The 19,479-nt window shown below is 45.8% G+C and overlaps 1 protein-coding gene across 1 annotated transcript; it reads left to right on the forward strand.

Annotated features, from left to right (window-relative positions):
* The first annotated feature begins 14,101 nt into the window (after nt 1-14,101).
* Nucleotides 14,102-15,934, forward strand: LOC112177546. The gene is made up of 3 exons (XM_024315829.1): nt 14,102-14,821; nt 14,897-15,399; nt 15,517-15,934. The coding sequence occupies exons 1-3, from the start codon at nt 14,102-14,104 to the stop codon at nt 15,932-15,934; spliced, it is 1,641 nt and encodes a 546-aa protein (XP_024171597.1).
* Nucleotides 15,935-19,479: the final 3,545 nt, after the last annotated feature.

A 19,479-nucleotide genomic window follows, 5' to 3' on the forward strand; every position in this document is an offset into this window, starting at 1 on the left:
TGAAAGAGTGGGATGACAGTGAGAGAGAGTGATTTTCAGCTGGAGGCGGACTGGGTCTTTTGCTCGATGGAATGGAGAGGGAACGAGTTGAAAGAGTATGAGTGTTAAAAGTATAAGTCAAACCCTAACTAAAGTCAGCTATTCATTGTATCCAAAAAAAAAATCTAAAACTCAGACGACATCAAATAAAGTGCATTGTCTGAAACTCATGTAACAACAGACAAATTAAAAACCATTGTCTGAACCACTTAAATCAAACAACATCTTTCAGTAGTCATTGACTTACAAGATATCAGACAACAGACACCTAATAACAGTTGTGTGACTGAAAATAATCAGACAACAGCAAAAATCAACCATTGTATAAATGAACCTTGGACAACATCACATAATAACTGTTGTCTGAATTAATTCATTCAGACAACATCAAAAAAATAAACCATTGTCTGAAATGCTATTGCACAAGAGCCAAGAAAAAACTGTTGTCTAATTCGAAAGCTCAGACGACACAATATTTCTTGCTGTCGTCTGATTAAATCAGACGACAGTTAAAATGTTTGCTGTCGTCTGATATGTGTTGTCTGATTCCGAAATTGGTGTAGTGACTCATGCAAGAATACAGATGCCCAAGTTTAATTGCATACTTGGTTATCACCGCAGCTATCCTCTCCCATCGAAGCTACAGTTGGATTACCCTGCAAAGTAACAAATTATCATCTAAGCATAGGCACTATACCAAAAGCAAACGCCAAAGTCATATAACGAGGTGCAACATGCAAAGAAGTAAGTATCCTCACACAAAATTCTCAAGCATCTAAAACTCACCTAACCATCCTCATCTTCAAAAGACTCCACTATGAGGAAAGAAAATAACAAGTAAATCGCACGCCATGCAACCAAATATATATTAAGGGAAAGGATGTCGTGCCAGAAAAGGATACCTGGCTACCACCATCGCATGTCTTTCCCTCATAAGTATCAGACTCATTCTCCTCATCACTCAGGGGGCTACCATCCCCGTCAACACTTGGCCCATCACTAAGATCAACATAAACATCACCCTTGGACGACGGTTTACGTTTACAAAAGTTCATGTTGGCCACACTAGAACTCCGCCTAAGGACGGCAGGTGAGGCATCATCTACAACCTTCCTCTTAATAACCCCACTTGGTCTCAGGGTAGAAGCAGCTTTCCTCTTCTTCCCTTTTTCACAAGCCGAACTCGATGGCAGTATCACTTTAACACCAAAGGCACTCTTGACTACTGGAGGAGGGATACGATCTTTGGCTACCTTAGGTTTGAAGCAGCAAACCTCCATTCTGCCTTCCCCTCCATCCTCGGAAGCCCTGACTTTACCCTTTGTAGTGCTCTTGCTACCTTTCTCCACTCCGGCAGCTGGCAACTCTACTTCAGGATCATCTCCACTTTTACCACCCTTGAGGTGACCAACCACACGCTTTATACCATTCGAGTATACCTCAGTATAGGGAAGGTTAAGTCTAGACATGACACCTATGACAGTGCTACTGTGGAGTAGTCTCTTGTTCTCACTAGTGGCTTTCGGACGCAACCTACTCCCACCAGTTTGAATAAACCTCCTAAACTCGCACCGCTGTAACTCCCAAAACCTCAAGAATGTTGATGTAGGGGATCCAACACAGCCTTTCTTCCCGAGACTATCAGAGAGCATACCCCTGCAGGAAATACCATCTGTCCGAGTGAAACCCATGATGCAATCCCCACGATGTCCACCATAGGATAGATGTGATGGCACATCCTGGTCTATGCCAAATTGCCTCTTAACTCTGTCAGGAGAGTACTTCTCCATCACGGGGTCAAAGAAATCACCACATGCTATTATGGACTGCGCACTAGTGGTTAGAAGCAGCTCAACCGGCTCTAGGAACTGTGATGAGTTACCCTCTGGGTAAAAGAAAGGAAATGTCTGGAAGCCATGAGCGGCGAAATATGGTCTGAAATTGAATTTCCCCATGTCGTCCAAAACAACAGGCCTAAATGTACCCTTCTTGGCCTTCCTTCTGAACCATCTACAACACAATGGGAATCCTACTAGATTGAAGTCCCTTTTACCTCCCTCAAGGTGGTGGAGGGACTCAGGAGTTGCGGGTTCCACAGCCAAACCTTCGAATCTCTCCCATACAAATACTTGAAGAAAAAAACTAGATACTAGAGAGTCAATGCCATACTGCCCCTTACCTTCTTTATCATCCTTTGAAATCTGATCAAGTTTCCTATATAGATGACTAAGGAAGAGAGGAGCGAGCGGAAAACAAGTACCGGCTGCTAGCATAATGGCCAACGGGAAGACTCGCGGCTGCACATTCTCATAGGGAAAATTTTTGAAAATGAACCTGCTCAACCAGTAAGCAAACATGGCTTCCACCCGGCAGCCGGATTCGAAACCTGCACCATGCTTAAACTTGCCTCCGTCCATCGAGCCCCAAAAGTGTCTCACCCAGTAACAAAAACGGAACACTTCTTTAGAATCATAAGCACCCCTTTTCAGAATCTGCAGCTTCTTCTTCTGCGCCTTATTTAGCTCTATCTTGAAAGGATTACCATCCCCAACAATAGGGATTCGCATAATATTGCAAACATCTTCCAAAGAAGGAGTAAATTCCCCCAAGAACAGATGAAAGTGTGAGTTTCAGGACTCCATCTTCGCACCACATGGCGAAGGCAAATGTCATCTTTGTAAACCTCACAAAAGCCTGAAATAAACAGTGAAATCTTCACTCTAGCTCCAGTAAGGGCCTCTTCAAGCTCTTCCTGCTGTACCTCAAAGCTGACCCATTCAGGCTAACCCGCAGGGGTCCTTGCAGGATACCGGAAACATATAGGCACTGCAGGGTACTCTCCCCGCTCAATGAGCAACCTGGATATGAACTTGGGGGAGACAAAGCACCCAGAAAACTCATGAGATGCCTCATCTGGGCTACCCTCACAAGCCCCCGCGGTGGAAGCAGGAATGAGACCATCTTCCAGCGAGAAGTGGTGGTCATGAAGTTCTGTAGGCTGAGAAGACTCAGATGCTTGTGCCATTGCAAACAAAAGGGAGGCCCTCCTGCAAAAAAAAAAAAAAAGGAGCGAGGTGTACTAGCTGTGAGCAATAGCAATTGGTCTTCTAATACATGGTAATCCCTATCTGACACCCACAAGCAGGTAGAATGCCAAGCATAATCACACAATTAGCAAAGCATGCAATGCCTTGCCAAAATATGTCATGTCCCTATGATATATTGTGATAAATCCATCATCGGTGCATCGCTTTCAAGCAAAATACAACAACCAAGCAAACACAGCCCTGCACACCGATGCATGCAACTATTCCCCCAACAAAAAAAAGAACAGGAACATCTGAAGCAGAGGACAAATCGAGATGAGACCAAAAAAAAAAAAAAAAAAAAAAAACCTATGGCAGTCAAGCAATGCACAAGCCAAGCCAAGATGTGACATATTCATGCCTTACTCAAAATAGGTCATACACAGGCTTATCCTAAGGTAAAGCTGCAAATGCCTTTTCCCCTTCATAGTGTCAACCTCAAACACATGAACAACGGGCACGTACATATATACGCAAGCAACAAAAAAAAAAGGAGAGATGAATGACAGAGGAGCTGCGTTTTCAAGAAAACTCCAAGTGCACGTGCACCTATCTAGCAATTTCAAGCGATATTTGACACACATAAACGCTAAAACCAAAACTGTGCACCTCTGTATGATACTTATACATGCTCCATAGGCACAATATACTTATTCATGTGTATTTACAGAAAGAGCTAGCTGCAGTGACCTTAAGGAAGCTAAATCCAAGAAAGGAAACAAGAAAGTTCGTGACGCAGGTGGACTGCAAGTCTTCCCACAAGAAGTTCGGCTGCGGTGATTCCGGTAAAGGTCATGTAAAGAAAACAGAGGGACGCTATGCAACCAAACGCAAGAAAAAAAAAAGGGAGAGGGGAAGACAAATTGTTGTTCTAAATCGGTTGTGAAGTCTTCTGCAGCATTGCATCACTACCCATGAAACGAAATCGCAGCTCATCAAGTTAATATGATTAATAGGGGAACTCAAGTGAGATCAATCTAAGAGGAAGACTGGGCATGAACAAGCAGCAATCACAGCAACAAAAGGAAAAGAAGAAGAAGAAGAAGAAACAGAGTCAATCACCGTAAGAAGGAATCAAACACAAGCCGCAACAAGAATAAAGATCGACGCGATACCGAAATTAATTCAAACCATCACAAGACATCCATAACCCATCTGCATGCATAAGCCATTCAACAAAAATTTTACCCGATTCAATAATCCCAAGGGTTCGAGATTACCTTAGATAAAAAGGATCATGCAATCAAATCCGCGAATTGGAAGAGGTGTGAGATGGATCCCTACAAAAAAAAAAAAAGAATCGTGATTTCCCTACAGCAAGAGGAGGAAGGCAACGGTTACACGCTGAAGGAAAAGAAAAGAGACAAGGAGGAGAATTTTAGGGTTTCAAAAGAGGGGAAAGGAATACCTCGAATCCGAAGGCCCACTAGATTCAGGGATCTCTGGAATCTTCAAGGGACACGAGCTCAAAGTTTCAGACAGAGCACGAAGAGTCCAACACTCCTTAAGCGGGAAGAGGAGGTGAAACTGTGGAATCTTAACACGTTATTGTTCAAAATAAAAAGAAAGAAAATAAAAGAGATAGAATAGGCCTCTCACGCTGACTCACTTTGGGAATTGTAGCTTGGGCTGATTTTTCCTCATTTTATTTATGCGGCCCATTTCATGCTTCAAGCAGCCCACATAATCAAGGGGCTAATGTTGGTACCCGAAAAATCACGCGACAAAATAAATATGTCGTCACGACATATTTTAGCATAAACATGCAATTTGTATAAAATTCCGTAAAACTATGGAATTTTATACCCATCTCTCGACTTTAACCCGCCAAGCAAACACACCCTAGATGTGGACCCAAGCCACATCCACGCATTTCTGGGGCTTGCAGAAGTGGGTATGGTGTGGAAGGTTACGGAAACATATAATGCTCGCCTATTAGTTTAACGTCATCGGTGGTCTCGATCTTGGGCTCGAGATCCAAGCCCGGTAATTTAAACTTATAGCGAATTGGTGAAAATGAGGTTTGGGTCAACCTTTTTTCCTAAAAACCCAAAGCCCAAAGAAAAAGCCCAAACCCAAAAGAAATAGGGTAGCCCAACTTTCACCGTTTTCTTCTATCTCCCTTTCCTTTCCCGTAGCTGCTAAATACGCTGCAACTCAACCCAAATATCCAAGTGAAATATCGATTCCCCCCGTCAGTTGGCAATGAGGGAACTTTCTAACTGGTAGGCAGATATTCCCTTCCCTCTTGAACGATGAGCTCACAGCTCCCTAGCTGCCCCTTCAACCTCGTTCCAGATTTCCTGTCACCGCAGCTGTTTCTGCTGCAGTTTTTGCGCACGGCTGCAACAATCCTCCCCTGTTTCCAAGACTCCATATCTCAAGTAAGCTCTGATATCCCAAATCTTAAGGCAGAAATCCTGCATGAGCTAAAGGATGAGTGTCTTACCCAGAAAACCAAAGGGTTTGAGCCACCATAACACCCCTCCAATCGAGCCTATAAAATGAGATATTTGAAACTGAAATGATCATCAAGCAACAACCCAGAAAACTTAGAAACATAAAAAAGCCTCTAATTCTTCAAGCTTCCAGGCCTCTAAACACAAAACCCAGTTCCTAGCACTTTTCTCCCAAGCCTCCCTGCCAAACTCATCTTCCAGAAACCTAAATTTGATACAATCCCCAAATTCTCTCACCACAGTATGTTTCTAGCTCCCACACCATCCTCATGCTGGCAAGCCTCATTCAGTATCTGAATCACGCACAAAATTCTCTCACTAACATCAAGTTATTGAGTTAATTTTGGCCTGGTCTCGCTTAATTCAAAAAGAACCCTCACATTTTGGCGACTCTGCTGGGGAGACTAGGTTGTGATTCAGATCATGGCTCCATCTCGCACAAGCAGGAAAAATAAGAGCACACGCTCTCAAGAAGCAGCTAGTGAGTCTACTGCAAGACCCCAATCCCAACAGGATCATGAGGAGCAGCAGCAAGAAGAACAAGAAAAAGCGACAGAAGGACTGACCATGGTGGACCTTGTTCGTATCCTCACTAAGTTAGGAGACACGCAGAGGGAACTCATACAAGCTGTGAAGGAACTGAAGAGCCCAGTCTCTGCACCAAAGCCTGTCAATGAACAAAATGACACAAAGGAGAAAGTTTCCCAAGAAGAGTCAGCAGCTAAAGGATCCGAGCATAAAGGACCTTCTTTTGTTACACATGAGGATGTAGTTGCCATGCTAGAGAAGGAATTACAGCGCACAAATGAGGATTGGAAGTACATCCCTCAACCCCCTTATCCATCAAGCTTAATCTCTTTGCCTTACCTTAAAGGGTATGAAACCCCAACTTTTATCCTCTTTGATAGGAGAAAAGGAAGTCTCAAAGAGCACATTAGCCGTTTCATCGATGCACTCGGACCTCATGCGGGGGACCATAACCTCAGGCTTCGTGAGTTCTCAAAGACACTCACTGACCGTGCTTATACATGGTACACTACACTTGCTGCAGGCTCTATTAGAACTTGGGAAGAACTGGCAAGCAAATTCTGCAAGAAGTACTTCGAGCATGAAGAAAGAGTCACCATTACACAACTCAACTACACTCGCCAAAGGACAAGCGCAAACCTTGTTGACTTTGTTCGCAGGTTTCGGGACCTGGCTCTTGATTGCTATGATGAGAAAGGAGAGCAATCTCTGGTAGAAATTTGTGTCAGCAACATGCTGCCAGAATATAGAGTCTATCTGGAGAATGTTGGTATTGGCCAATTTTCTGGACTAATGGATGCAGCAAAGAAGACAAGCATGTCCGTAAAGGCGCAAAAAAGCTGGCGGTCTGACAAGAAGGATGCACACCAGACCCTCGCGATTGAAGATAAGTCTTCTTATAAGAGAAAGCGAGAAACATACCCGGCTATTCCTTGTGGCAACGAAGAGTTCCATGCCATATTAGATTCCATGTTTGCCGATGGTGTCATCAAGTTACCACGACCACAAAAGCCTCCGTCGAAGGAAGAAAAAGTGATCCCCGCTACTGTCGTTACCATCAGTTTGTTGGACATCCAAGCCCAGCTTGCCAGGTCCTGCGAAGAATTCTCCATGAAAAGATAAATGATGGGACGCTTGAGTTGTCTACCAGGGCGCAAAAGATTGATGAAGATCCATTACCAAGGAGGAGAGGAAAGGAGACATGCGCTATGATCACCGCAGCTAAGGATCATAGGGAGGAAGACGTGAGGCAGCACCAAAATGCAATATGCCAGTACCAAGGTCCACAAACCTTTGACCAGTTTTCTTGGAGCTGGTACACTAAGCCTCAGGGTTACAACGCCCCATGGCCACACTCGAATGAATGCGAAAGGATTTTTCCAACATTTGGAAGAGAGGACTTGGGGGCTATAACCAATTGTACATACATGTACATTTGCAAGCATAATTAGCTATAATGAGCCACGCTCATTGTTCCGCCAAAGGTACTAATTCCAACTAAAGGAATGACATGTAGACGCACCGCCAGGCGGGCTACAACCTCAGCGTTGGACCATCCCCAGATCGCCGGCGACGCGCCGCCACGCGCCACGCCAAGATAGCGTCAGAAGCTTCTGAAACTGAGAACTGAAGCATATCAGTCCCACATCGAAAACAAAGACAAGATCAGTCTCTCCCTCACCTATAAAAGGTTCTCTCTTCTCTCCTCATTAATTACGCATTCAATACTTACCTACTGTTACTTTGTCAACATAAATACATTGACTAACTTAGGCATCGGAGAGTTGAAGACCGCCCAGCGCGGTCTCCCTCTGACGCCCATTGTATTTTACTTGACAGGTAACGGGAACTACAATAACAACACAAGTATCGATCCGCCCACCGGATCAGCGTTAACTAAGGTCCAGCTACCGCTAGACTTTTAGACATTAACATTGGCGCCGTCTGTGGGAAACTTTTGAACAAAAGGTCATCCCGCTACAATCACCATGACTAACGATAGCGGGGGAAACGCTGAGGAGCAGGCAGAGCTCCCCGCCATTCCCCAACCCTCCGACCCCGCGATCGGCGTTAACCGCGCACTATTCACAACCCCAGCCAACCCCGGCGATGAGGCAAATCCAGGCAGCAGCCGCCCGTCAGGCCAGGATCTCGTCACCATGTACGAGATAGCACTGGCGGATCTTCATAAGGCAAATAGAGAACGTGAGGAGGAGCGCAGGGAGAAGGCCGAAGCCCAGAGACAGATGGCCGCGCTCATGACACGTTTTGAGGAACTAAAAAAACACTTTGGCGGCCACCGACCGCCCGGCACAGAGCGAGCAGTCACGCAGCACCAGGCGTAGTCGACCCAACGCCGGCACAGTGGCGCCAGGGCCGGTCGTACAAATGCATGTACCGCTGAACCCACCTGGGTTGTCAGGAATGGGACCACCGCCCATACCTCAACTAATGTCAGAGCAGGTGGCGGAATCACTTCCGCACACCAGTCGCTCGAATACCAGGACAATGACTGAGGGTGATCCGCCCATGCCTAGGCACAGGCCAACTCGACAGGTCAGTCAGGCCGATTCCGCCGGCGACGCAACCGCCCAGCTATTGGACAGGATGCACCAACTGGAGCAGAGGTTGATCCGGGCGAAGACGGGTGTCCCGACGTCAACTCGGAACCCGCTATTTATTTCCAGACCCGGCCCCTTTTCCGCCGCGATCCTGCAGGCCGTCAGACCGACACATGCAAAAACCCCAAAGATGTCACAGTACGGCGGAATGACCGATCCCTTTGTCCACATGGACACCTTCAAGAAGGTCACCAACAACAAGGGCTTCGACGACGCCACCTTGTGCCATTTATTCAGCGAAACGTTGGACGGCGAGGCAATGAACTGGTTTTTTGAATGTCCTCCAGGGTCTGTCGGCTCATTCCATGCACTGTCGCATGCTTTCCTCTCCCGCTTCATCTTACTATCCGCCGGACATCACAATACAAGTCAGCTTTTCGGCGTTAAACAGGGGGAGGACGAATCACTGAAGGCCTTTGTCACAAGGTGGCGGGCGGCAGCATCTCAATGCCGCGACCTAGACAAGACTATGGCATCGGCGGCCTTCAGGAAGGGACTCCTCAAGGGACCGTTCCTCTATCACCTCAATTACAACCATCCCAATGCAACGTACGACCACGTCATGAGTGAGGCGGTCATTCACGCCCAGGCGGAATTCATTACATATGGAGAAACCCCACCGCCGGCAACGCCAGCAAGGTCAACACAACCATCTTCCAGTCACCAGGAAACCGCTGACAAGCCCCCCTCAGCACCGCCAACTGACAAGAAAAGAGAGTGGCAGCAGGGCCACCACCAAACCAAGCGGCAGAAGGGGCAGCATTTTTACAAGGGAAACCGTCCAACTCATGGGGATAACAACAACAAGCAGACGGAGTCCTCACAGCGGTATGCAGTGTTCACGGTCCTAACGGCCTCATATGAAGATATCTACAATCAGTGCAAGGATCAGATCCCACCGCCACCCCTCCAAAGTACCCAAAAACAGGCAAACCCAGGAACACCGGCAAGTGGTGCAAATACCACGTGGACAGCGGCCACAATACAAACAGCTGCAATGCTCTCAAAACAGCCATTGAGACTTTGTACCGTGACGGCAAGTTGGAGCAGTTCAAGGTACGCCAACCACCACCAGTGATTGCCAACGTTGAGACCTTGGGCCGCATCAACACCATCGATGGCGGTGCTCCAATCACCAACATGTCTCACAGGGCAAGAAAGCGCTATGAACGCGCCAACCACCCAAAGGAAGTTTGCAACATCCGCTACGAAAGATCCGCCAAACTACCGAAATCAGGTTGGGAACCTATTACCTTTTCAGAGGAGGAGGAGCGCGGAGTACATTTACCCCATGACGACCCATTCTTGGTCGATGCCATTCTTGGCAAATTCTCGGTGGGGAGAATCTTGGTGGATAGCGGGTCCGCTGTCAACGTCATCTTCAGCGGTTGCTACGACCATCTCAAGCGGAACAGAAAACTACTCCAGGATCACGAGCCACTGCTCAGCTTCTCCGGTGACATCACACAACCACTGGGGTCGGATTACATGCGACTAGTTATTGGCACTAGTCCCTGTATGGCGGAGGTACACACGGAGTTCATCATTGTCGACTGTTTTAGTTCGTACAACGCCATCATTGGTCGACCAGCGCTTAATAAGCTCAAATGCATCATTGCCGGATACATGCTTCTCATGAAGTTCCCCACGCCCAACGGCACAGGCTGCGTGAGGGGAAGCCAACAGCTGGCACGAGAATGCTATTCAACAACTGTAGCACGGTCAACACGCCGCCATGAAATCCTGACAGTGGGTAATGACCCACCACCACCGAATATCTTTGAGGATCCTAGAGATGAGGAGAAGAAATATGTAATGAAGGAGCCGGTCAACCCGGACACATCGCTGAAGGTCGTCTGCATCTCAGACGAGCATCCCGAAAGGATAGTCCGCATAGGCGCACAGCTAGACCCAGAAGCAGAGGCAGAACTCACTCAATTCCTACGTGACAACGCCACCGTCTTTGCATGGTCCTATGCGGACATGCCTGGCATCTCCACTGAAATAATCACCCATAAGCTGACCATCAAACCTTCCTTCTATCCCATCAAGCAGAAGCGGAGGGCTTTTGATGAGGAAAAATACCGGGCAATCGGACAGGAGGTCGTCAAACTACGGGACATTGGATTCATCCGCCAGGTCATCTACCCTCAGTGGATCTCAAATCTGGTAATGGTGAAAAAGCCCAGCGGCAAGTGGCGGATGTGCGTCGACTTCAAAAATCTAAACAAGGCATGCCCAAAGGATAGTTTCCCGCTACCTCGTATCGATCAGCTGATCGATGCAACCGCCGGACACGAACTCCTCAGCATGATGGATGCCTTCTCCGGATACAATCAGATCAAGATGCACCCCAGCGACCAAGAATGCACCACCTTCACCACCGACAAAGGCCTCTACTGCTACAATGTCATGCCTTTTGGTCTGAAGAACGCCGGTGCAACTTATCAGCGGTTGATGAACGCCATGTTCGCTGAGCATCTGGGAAAAATTATCGAGGTCTATGTGGATGACATGCTAGTTAAGAGCATAAAGGCCAGCGGACATGTGGCAAACCTCAGGATCATAGTAACCATCCTCCTGGCCTACGGTATGCGCCTCAACCCAGAAAAATGTTTCTTTGCAGTCACCGCTAGCAAATTTCTGGGCTACATCGTCAGCGAGCGAGGTATCGAGGCCAACCCAAGACAGGAACATAAATCAGACGTATCATTATAACGCAGCAAGCGTGGCCTATTCCCGCGGTGAGACGAGTCAAGCGTTTTATGTAACTGAAGTTGAGGATGTGATGGAGCGTTACCTGGACAAAAATCGCCAGCCCCATGCCACGCAGGTACTCCAACAAAACCCCAAGTTCAAATCCCTATTTGATCAGTTGGAGTATGGTCCGCAAGCCAGGGATGCTGCTGCTGAAGCCCTGATGAGCATATCTGAGGAATATGGACCACAATGCTTCGCTACGGAAACAAGAAGAACAATTTCTATGTTGGAGAATGACAATGCCATAATCTTCACTGACGCAGATATGGAGGTACCATATCCGGACCACAGGAGACCTCTTTACTTAGAGGCTCAGATCAATGATGTGTTTGTGAGGAGGGCGCTTGTTGACACGGGATCTTCGCTCAATATCATACCACTCTATGTCCTTAAAGCCACAAGCATCCCGCAGTCAAGAATTGTGAAGACAGAAATGAGAATATCTGGTTTTGCGGAGGCAGATGAGACGTCTATAGGCTACATACAGCTGGATCTTAAAGTAGGACCAATCCGGTCCTGGACCAAATTTCAAGTCTTGAATGTGGACACAAGCTACCATGCTTTGCTGGGACGACCATGGCTCAATAAGCACAGGCTAATACCATCCACCTATCACCAATGTGTTAAAGGGAGAATTGGCCTCAAGCCTATCAGAATACCAGGGAATCAGTTGCCATTCCATCGGAGTGAAGCTCACTTTATCGAAGCTGAGTACTATAACGAGTTCACGGCTGATGGGGAATCTGTTCCTTCTGAAATTTCAGGCATGCCTCTGCCATCATGGCCAGATATCAGAGATATAAGTGATGGAGATCTTTCTGCAGTGGTAAGTCAAGGAAGGGAAGCCAATGCTTGCACTCAAGCTCCACCGCGGTGTTCCAAAGTTGTACTGCCCAACGGGCGCACCATATACCACTTATGACGGGTTGCGGGGCCTGGCTGTAACCCGCAGGAAGGCCCCATACAGGAAGGTGTCATGGAGAATAAATGCCGCGCAGAAGAAGGGATATCCATGACACCTAAATCTCCTACCCTTCAAGAAGCTTTGCCGGCCCCGAAATGCATGCAAGATGGGTCCACCGCAGTGACTGAAGAAGTGGAAGCTGTGAACCTGAGTGATGACCCTGCGGTACAAAAACCCATACTCATTAGCAAGAACCTATCACCTCAAGAAAGAGAGCATCTTGTGGCATTACTCAAGGAATTCAAGGATGTGTTTGCTTGGGATTATGAGGAGATGCCTGGTTTGGACCCAAACCTTGTATGCCATACATTGAATGTGGAACCAGGAACCAAACCAGTGGTGCAAGCAAGAAGAAATTACCATCCGAACGATGAGGCACAAATCAAGCAAGAGATCGAGAAGCTGCTAGCTTGTGGTTTCATCAAACCTATTAAGCACCCCACTTGGCTTGCGAATGTTGTTCCGGTAAGAAAGAAAAATGGTCAAGTCAGAGTCTGTATCAACTACAGGGATTTGAACAGAGCTTGTCCGAAGGATGAGTTTCCACTGCCAAACATGGACATGCTCATCGACTCAACTTCAGGCAAAGGCATGTTGTCCTTTATGGATGGCTTTAGCGGCTATAACTAGATCAAGATGGCCACTAGAGATGCCGAGAAGACTGCATTCCGTACCCCATATGGAAATTTCCACTATACAGTCATGCCGTTCGGTTTGAAGAATGCCGGCGCGACCTATCAACGAGCCATGACCGCTATTTTCCACGACATGATGGGAAAGGAAGTTGAAGATTATGTTGATGATCTAGTGGTGAAGTCCAAGACAAGAGAGGAACACTGGGGTATATTAAGAAAAGTGCTAAAAAGATGCAGGTTGTACAACATTAAGATGAATCCTAGGAAGTGTTCATTTGGAATGACGATCGGGAAATTTCTCGGCTTTGTGGTGCATAGCAGAGGAATAGATGTTGATCCAGACAAAGCAAACACCATAGCTTCCACTCCACCGCCATCAAACCAGAAAGAATTAAAAAGCTTCCTGGGCAGACTATCATATATCAGGCGTTTCATTCCAGGCTTAGCCGCTGTAATAAAAGGCTTCACTCCTCTACTCAAGAAAGGTATCAAGTTTGTGTGGAGCAAAGAATGGGGAAGGGCCTATGAGAAGGTGCAGGAACTCGTCACCAAGCTGCCAACTATGAAAGCGCCAATCCCTGGTGTCCCTCTTAAGCTGTACCTAGCTGCAACTGACACTGCAGTGGGGGCTTTACTTGCCTAAGATGATGAAAATGGAGAAGAATGCGCCGTGTACTATGTGAGTCGCTTGTTGGGAGAAGCTGAAGCATGCTATCCCAAGGCTGAGAGGATCTGCCTCGCACTTATCTATGCGGCACAAAGATTGCGCCATTATTTCCTGGCGCACAAACTCTATCTTATGGTAAAGACTGATCCAGTAAGGTACCTGCTCACAAAACCAATCTTATCTGGCCGGCTGGCTAGGTGGTTGCTGCAACTGGCAGAGTTTGATATTGAGTGCATAATGCCCCGCGCCATTAAGGGACAAGCAGTAGTCGACATGCTTGCTTTATTCCCTAGAAACAAAGAAATTCCACTAATGCAAGACATTCCTGGGGAATTACCATAAATGGTAGGAATGCTCACCGATGAAGAAACAGAGGACCGTCAGCCTTGGACCCTGTTCTTTGATGGGTCGGCCACGAGTAATGGAGGTGGAGCTGGAGTCGTGTTAATAGACCCTGCAGGCAACACCAAAGCTTTGTCATTCAAGTTGGGTTTTCCATGCACCAATAATACAGCTGAATATGAAGCTTTTATTATCGGCATGTCTACTGCAGTGGAAATGGGTATGAGGAATATCAATATCATTGGAGATTCAAACCTGGTTATTAGCCAAATGAGAGGCAACTTTGCAGTAAAGGAAGCAGCCCTAGCACCATACAGGACCTTGGCCCAGAAACTGATCAGAATGTTTGATCAAACAACTCTGGAACACATACCCGGATCCACTAGTAGGTACGCAGATGCCTTGGCTACCCTCGGGTCTAAACTGTTGTTCACAAAGGAGCAGCCAAATGTCATGGTTACTCGGAAAAGCAAGCCATCCATAGAAGCATTAGCTCTTCCAGAACTACCCGAAGAGGATGATTGGCGAAAACCAATTATAAGCAGCCTAATATGCCGAAGCAAGAGACACGATCTGAAGAATGTGAAGGAATATATGCTCCTTCATAAGGAGCTGTACAAGCGACTCTCGAGCGGTGTTCTAGCCAGGTGCATTTGTGAAAAAGAAGCCAAGCAGAAATTGAGTGAAGTACACGAGGCTACCTGCGGATTGGAGCAAGTGGTAAGTCTATAGAGGAGGCTAGAACGAAAAGGGTATTATTGGCCAAAGATGAAAGAACAAGCTTCTGAAATACAGGCTGCATGCTCCAAATGTTCTGTGTTACCCTTAGAAGGGGAAGTCCTTATAACGACAACGGCAGACGATTGGAGAACCCCATATTTTGAGTTCCTGCTTGACAAAGTCCTTCCGACGGATGCAAACCTTAGATACAAGTTAATGAGGACATCGAAGAGGTACTTTATGGATGGGGGAGTCTTGTATAGAAGAGGATTCAATGGAAAACCACTGCGATGTCTTGGAGCTGCAGAATCACAGCAAGTGTTAGAAGAGATGCATGCAGGAGAATGCGGTGAACATCAAGGGAAAAGAAAGCTTTACCGTCAGCTGTTGAGTCTTGGCTATCATTGGCCAACAATGCAAAAAGACGCCCACCTAAAGGTGAAGAAATGCCACTCATGCCAAGCACATGCCAATCAAACTCACAAGCCATCAGCCACTCTTCAAGACATGCGAACACCTTGGCCCTTCCACACTTGGGGGCTCGACTTTGTAGGAAAAATCAATCCAGCATCCAATGGGTGTGTTTGGATCATCACAGCAACGGAATCATTTACAAAGTGGGTGGAAGCTATTCCCCTTCGCAAGGCCACAGGAACTGCGGTATGTAACTTCATAAGGGAATACATCGTCTGAAGGCATGGGATCCCCTACAAGATTGTCACAGACAATGGAACCCCTTTTGTAAACCAAGAAGTCAGCAAAATGCTCAGAGGATATGGGATCAAGCATCGCAAGTCCACTCCTTATTACCCTCAGGGAAACGGACAGGCAGAAGCTACAAACAAGACATTACTAAGAATTCTGAGCAAAATGGTGTTCGAATATGAGCAAGGATGGAGTACCCATCTTCCGGATGCCTTATGGGCCTACCGCACCTCACCCAGAACTGCTACTGGTTTCTCCCCTTACTCGCTGGTGTATGGATCAGAAGCCATTTCTCCAGTAGAACTAGCAGTCCCGACAGCCAGAATACTGACAGTGAATGACACGGAATGGGATGCTGAATCTTGCTCCCATTGGCGGCTCATAGACTTGGAAGCAGCAGATGAGTAAAGACAGCAAGCTGAAGAAAAGATAGCAGCATATCACAAAAGGGTTACCCAGGCCTACAACAGGACAGTCAAAGAAAGGATGTTCAAGGAAGGTGACCTTGTGCTTAGAACAGTCGACTGGGTGAGAAAGCAAGTTTCTGGCCCTTCAAAGTTTGCACCGCAATGGGAAGGGCCATTCATCATCAAAGAATCTCACAGCAGTGGCTATTACGTGCTTGCCTCCATTACCGACGGAACCCCCACAAGTCCCATTAATGACAAATGACTGAAACTCTACTATTGCTAGTCCCGTAATTTCAGTTGTTTTATTTTCTACAAGAATTGCTTCTCCAGTACTTCAATTCCAAGGTTTTTTTTTTTTGTAAACACACCCCCATGGTGGTATCACAAGCTTGTAATCTTTCCAGCAATAGAGAAGTACTTATAAATAAGAACGTCTCTCTCTCATCCTGCTTTCCTGAAAAAAAAAAAAGAAAAAAAAAAAAAAGAGGAAGCAAATGCGAAGTCATTTATGCACGACAAATACAAAGTAGCAACCAAGTTGATCAGACCAAAGTCACATTGGCAATGACAAAATCCCTATTCCAAGTCTTACAAAAGAAGGAGTCGACAATGTTACAAAGCAGAACTAATACAGGCCATGAGTTGCATGGCTCTGAGCAACCCAAGAAGATCTTAATATGCAGGACTTGCTATCTAAGCTAATGTCATCACCAAGCTTGGTGCATAAGTCTTCTCGCGCCTTTCCTAATTGTTGTTCAAGATGCGAAAGCTTTTCCCTCAACTTGGATACATCTTCCTCCATTTGAATGATCTCCCTGCAACTACTTTCTGATCCACTAGGTTTGAGCATATAACCAAAGAAATCCTTGGCAGCCTGCTTCAAATAATCAAGCATGAAGTCGACCTTAAGCCCCCAATCTATGATGTCACGGCATGCATCCCTCCAAATTAAAAAAGTTTCCTCATTTTTCACTTCTTCAATCTCCATGTTGTACAACACGGAACCAAACTCCTCAACCAATTTTTGTTTCTAACGGGCACTTTTTCCATCTACAAACAAGCTAGAAAAATCACCCCCGCCGTACCTTTCAGCAAATTTAGTAAGTGGAGCCACGAACTCCGAGGGGACTTTCCCACCCTCAAATGAAGATTTGATGCCACTCAATGGGCGCGCAATGTCATCGATAGTAATACTTAAGCAATCCTCAGTGTCGAAACAAGCAAGAAACTTTCTAAACCGCATCTCCAAATCAGCCCTCGACACATTTCCTGATTTATCTGAGTTAGGAGCAAGAGAGCGATAAGAGGAAGCACAAAGTGGAGTTCCTCTACTGACCAAGATTGTCGCAGTAACGTCGTTGTCCCCCGGTATTGTCTCAGGGAGGTGGGGCTCAAACAATGTCCCTCCAACCCCTAACAAATCTGATCCGCCCTGCAAAAGAAAAAAAAAAATTGAGAAACGCACAGCTTGACACTAACGCAACATGCAAAATTCACAACCAAAAACTTGATTATGCGGACTCTGTTTTCCCATACTCCACATAATCATGGGGGCTAAAAGTTGTGTCCAAAACACACCGCGGTCAGAGCCAAATCATGCAATAACAACTTAGAACACTACGCACCCGCTCAATATGGTCATCCTCACAAAGACTATCGTCCGCAGTAGATTCTTTCGCCAAATCACTAATGCCAATGTCCTAACACATTGCATACAAGCAGAGTGTCAAAAAAAAATGCAATACGAAACTCACTGCAGTCAACACCAAATAATGTTATACCAACTCACAACTCTACGCGCTACGCACCTGCATATTACAATTATCTACACAAGGGCCAACATTTATAGCAGATTCCTACATTAGAGCACCAGCTACCTAGCAAGTCACATGCAAAGGAGATAGTAAAAAAAAAAAAAAAACATGCAGTAGGCCTCGGTCGTGTATTCCACTAACATTATGTTCGTAATCCCCCACCAAGACACCAACATGAGCTCCCTGCGAAGCAACAAATCAACTACTACACAAGCAAAAAATAATAACTCACTACACCAATTTTTCAATCAGACGACAGTTTTTCACTGTCGTCTGATTATAGACTTTGCTGTTGTCTATCTCAATGCCGTCTGATACATGGATCAGACAATACCAAAAAACTGTCGTCTGATAAAGTTTACTACAACAGCGACTACTATGCTGTCTGTTGTCTGAACACCAAGAAAAACAACAGCGGCTTATATACTTACTGTTGTCTGAATGTTGTGCCACACAACAGGGGCTTATATGCTTGCTGTTGTCTGAAGGCTATGCCAGACAACAGGGGCTTATATGCTTTCTGTTGTCTGAAGGCTATGCCAGACAACAGGGGCTTATATGCTTGCTGTTGTCTGAAGGCTTAATCAGACAATATGTACTTGCAAATCCCATTGTCCATCCATTACTGATACTATAGATTTCTCCAAAAAACTGTTGTTTGTTGTTTTGCTGGACAATGACTTTCTCATTCTTTTAGTCCTTATCGTATTATAGTTAGACGGCTCATACAACAGTTTTTGTTAGGCATTTTGTGATGATCAATTATTAGACAATAGTTTTTAGCTGGATTGAACGGTATGATAGACATTCAAAATGACATCACATCCAAAACACATTCATTTATGTTAAAATCCAATACATTCATCCATATATCCTACAAAGTCATTACATCAACTGAACTAGTTTTCTAACAAAATTTAGTAAAATGTTGAAACCAACCAAGTCTTGAAGAACACACTTTATGATGACAATGAAGATGCTAGCAGAAGTTGCATCAACAACAACCTTTACTTTCGCTGTTGAGTGAGCTTAGTAGAGAATCCACTGGCACAAAGTCTTGTAACTGCTAATATGATATACTACCAGGTTCACACTACATTAGTACATTCAGAAAATAGATTTCTATTACACCAGATGCAAAACTAATTAAGCACATTCCGAACCAATTGGGACTTGAAGAGTTTATATTCCGAGTTTATGTTGTTCTTTCAAAGCTACCACCAACCTGCATATGCAGCCATTCGGCTTGCGAGCCCTGCACATACTCCCTTGGTGTGTGTGGTCCAAATAACAACGCAGCTACATCAAATTGCTGTGCACCAGGAAAAACACCTTTAAGGTAAGAAAATTTTACAGCATATAGAACGTAAAAATATTCACAGTAACAAGATTACTCAACATGTCACGTCCACCAAATAAGACTAGAAGGTTCGAGGATATAGAGATGGGTAAATGCCAAGGTGTTTGTTAATGTCTGAAAGTCTAGCGGTGGCCAAACCTTAGTTAACGCTGATCCGGTGGGCGGATCGATACTTGTACTTATGTTGTGATTCCCGTTACCTGTCAAGTAAAATACAACGGGCGTCAGAGGGAGACCGCGCTGGGCGGTCTTCAATTCTCCGATGCCTAAGTTAGTCAATGTATTTATGTTGACAAGATAACCGTAGGTAAGTATTGAATGCGTGATTAATGAGGAGAGAGGAGAGAACCTTTTATAGGTGAGGAAGAG

This window comes from Rosa chinensis, chromosome 7 (assembly GCF_002994745.2).
Source record: "Rosa chinensis cultivar Old Blush chromosome 7, RchiOBHm-V2, whole genome shotgun sequence".
NCBI lineage: Eukaryota > Viridiplantae > Streptophyta > Magnoliopsida > Rosales > Rosaceae > Rosa > Rosa chinensis.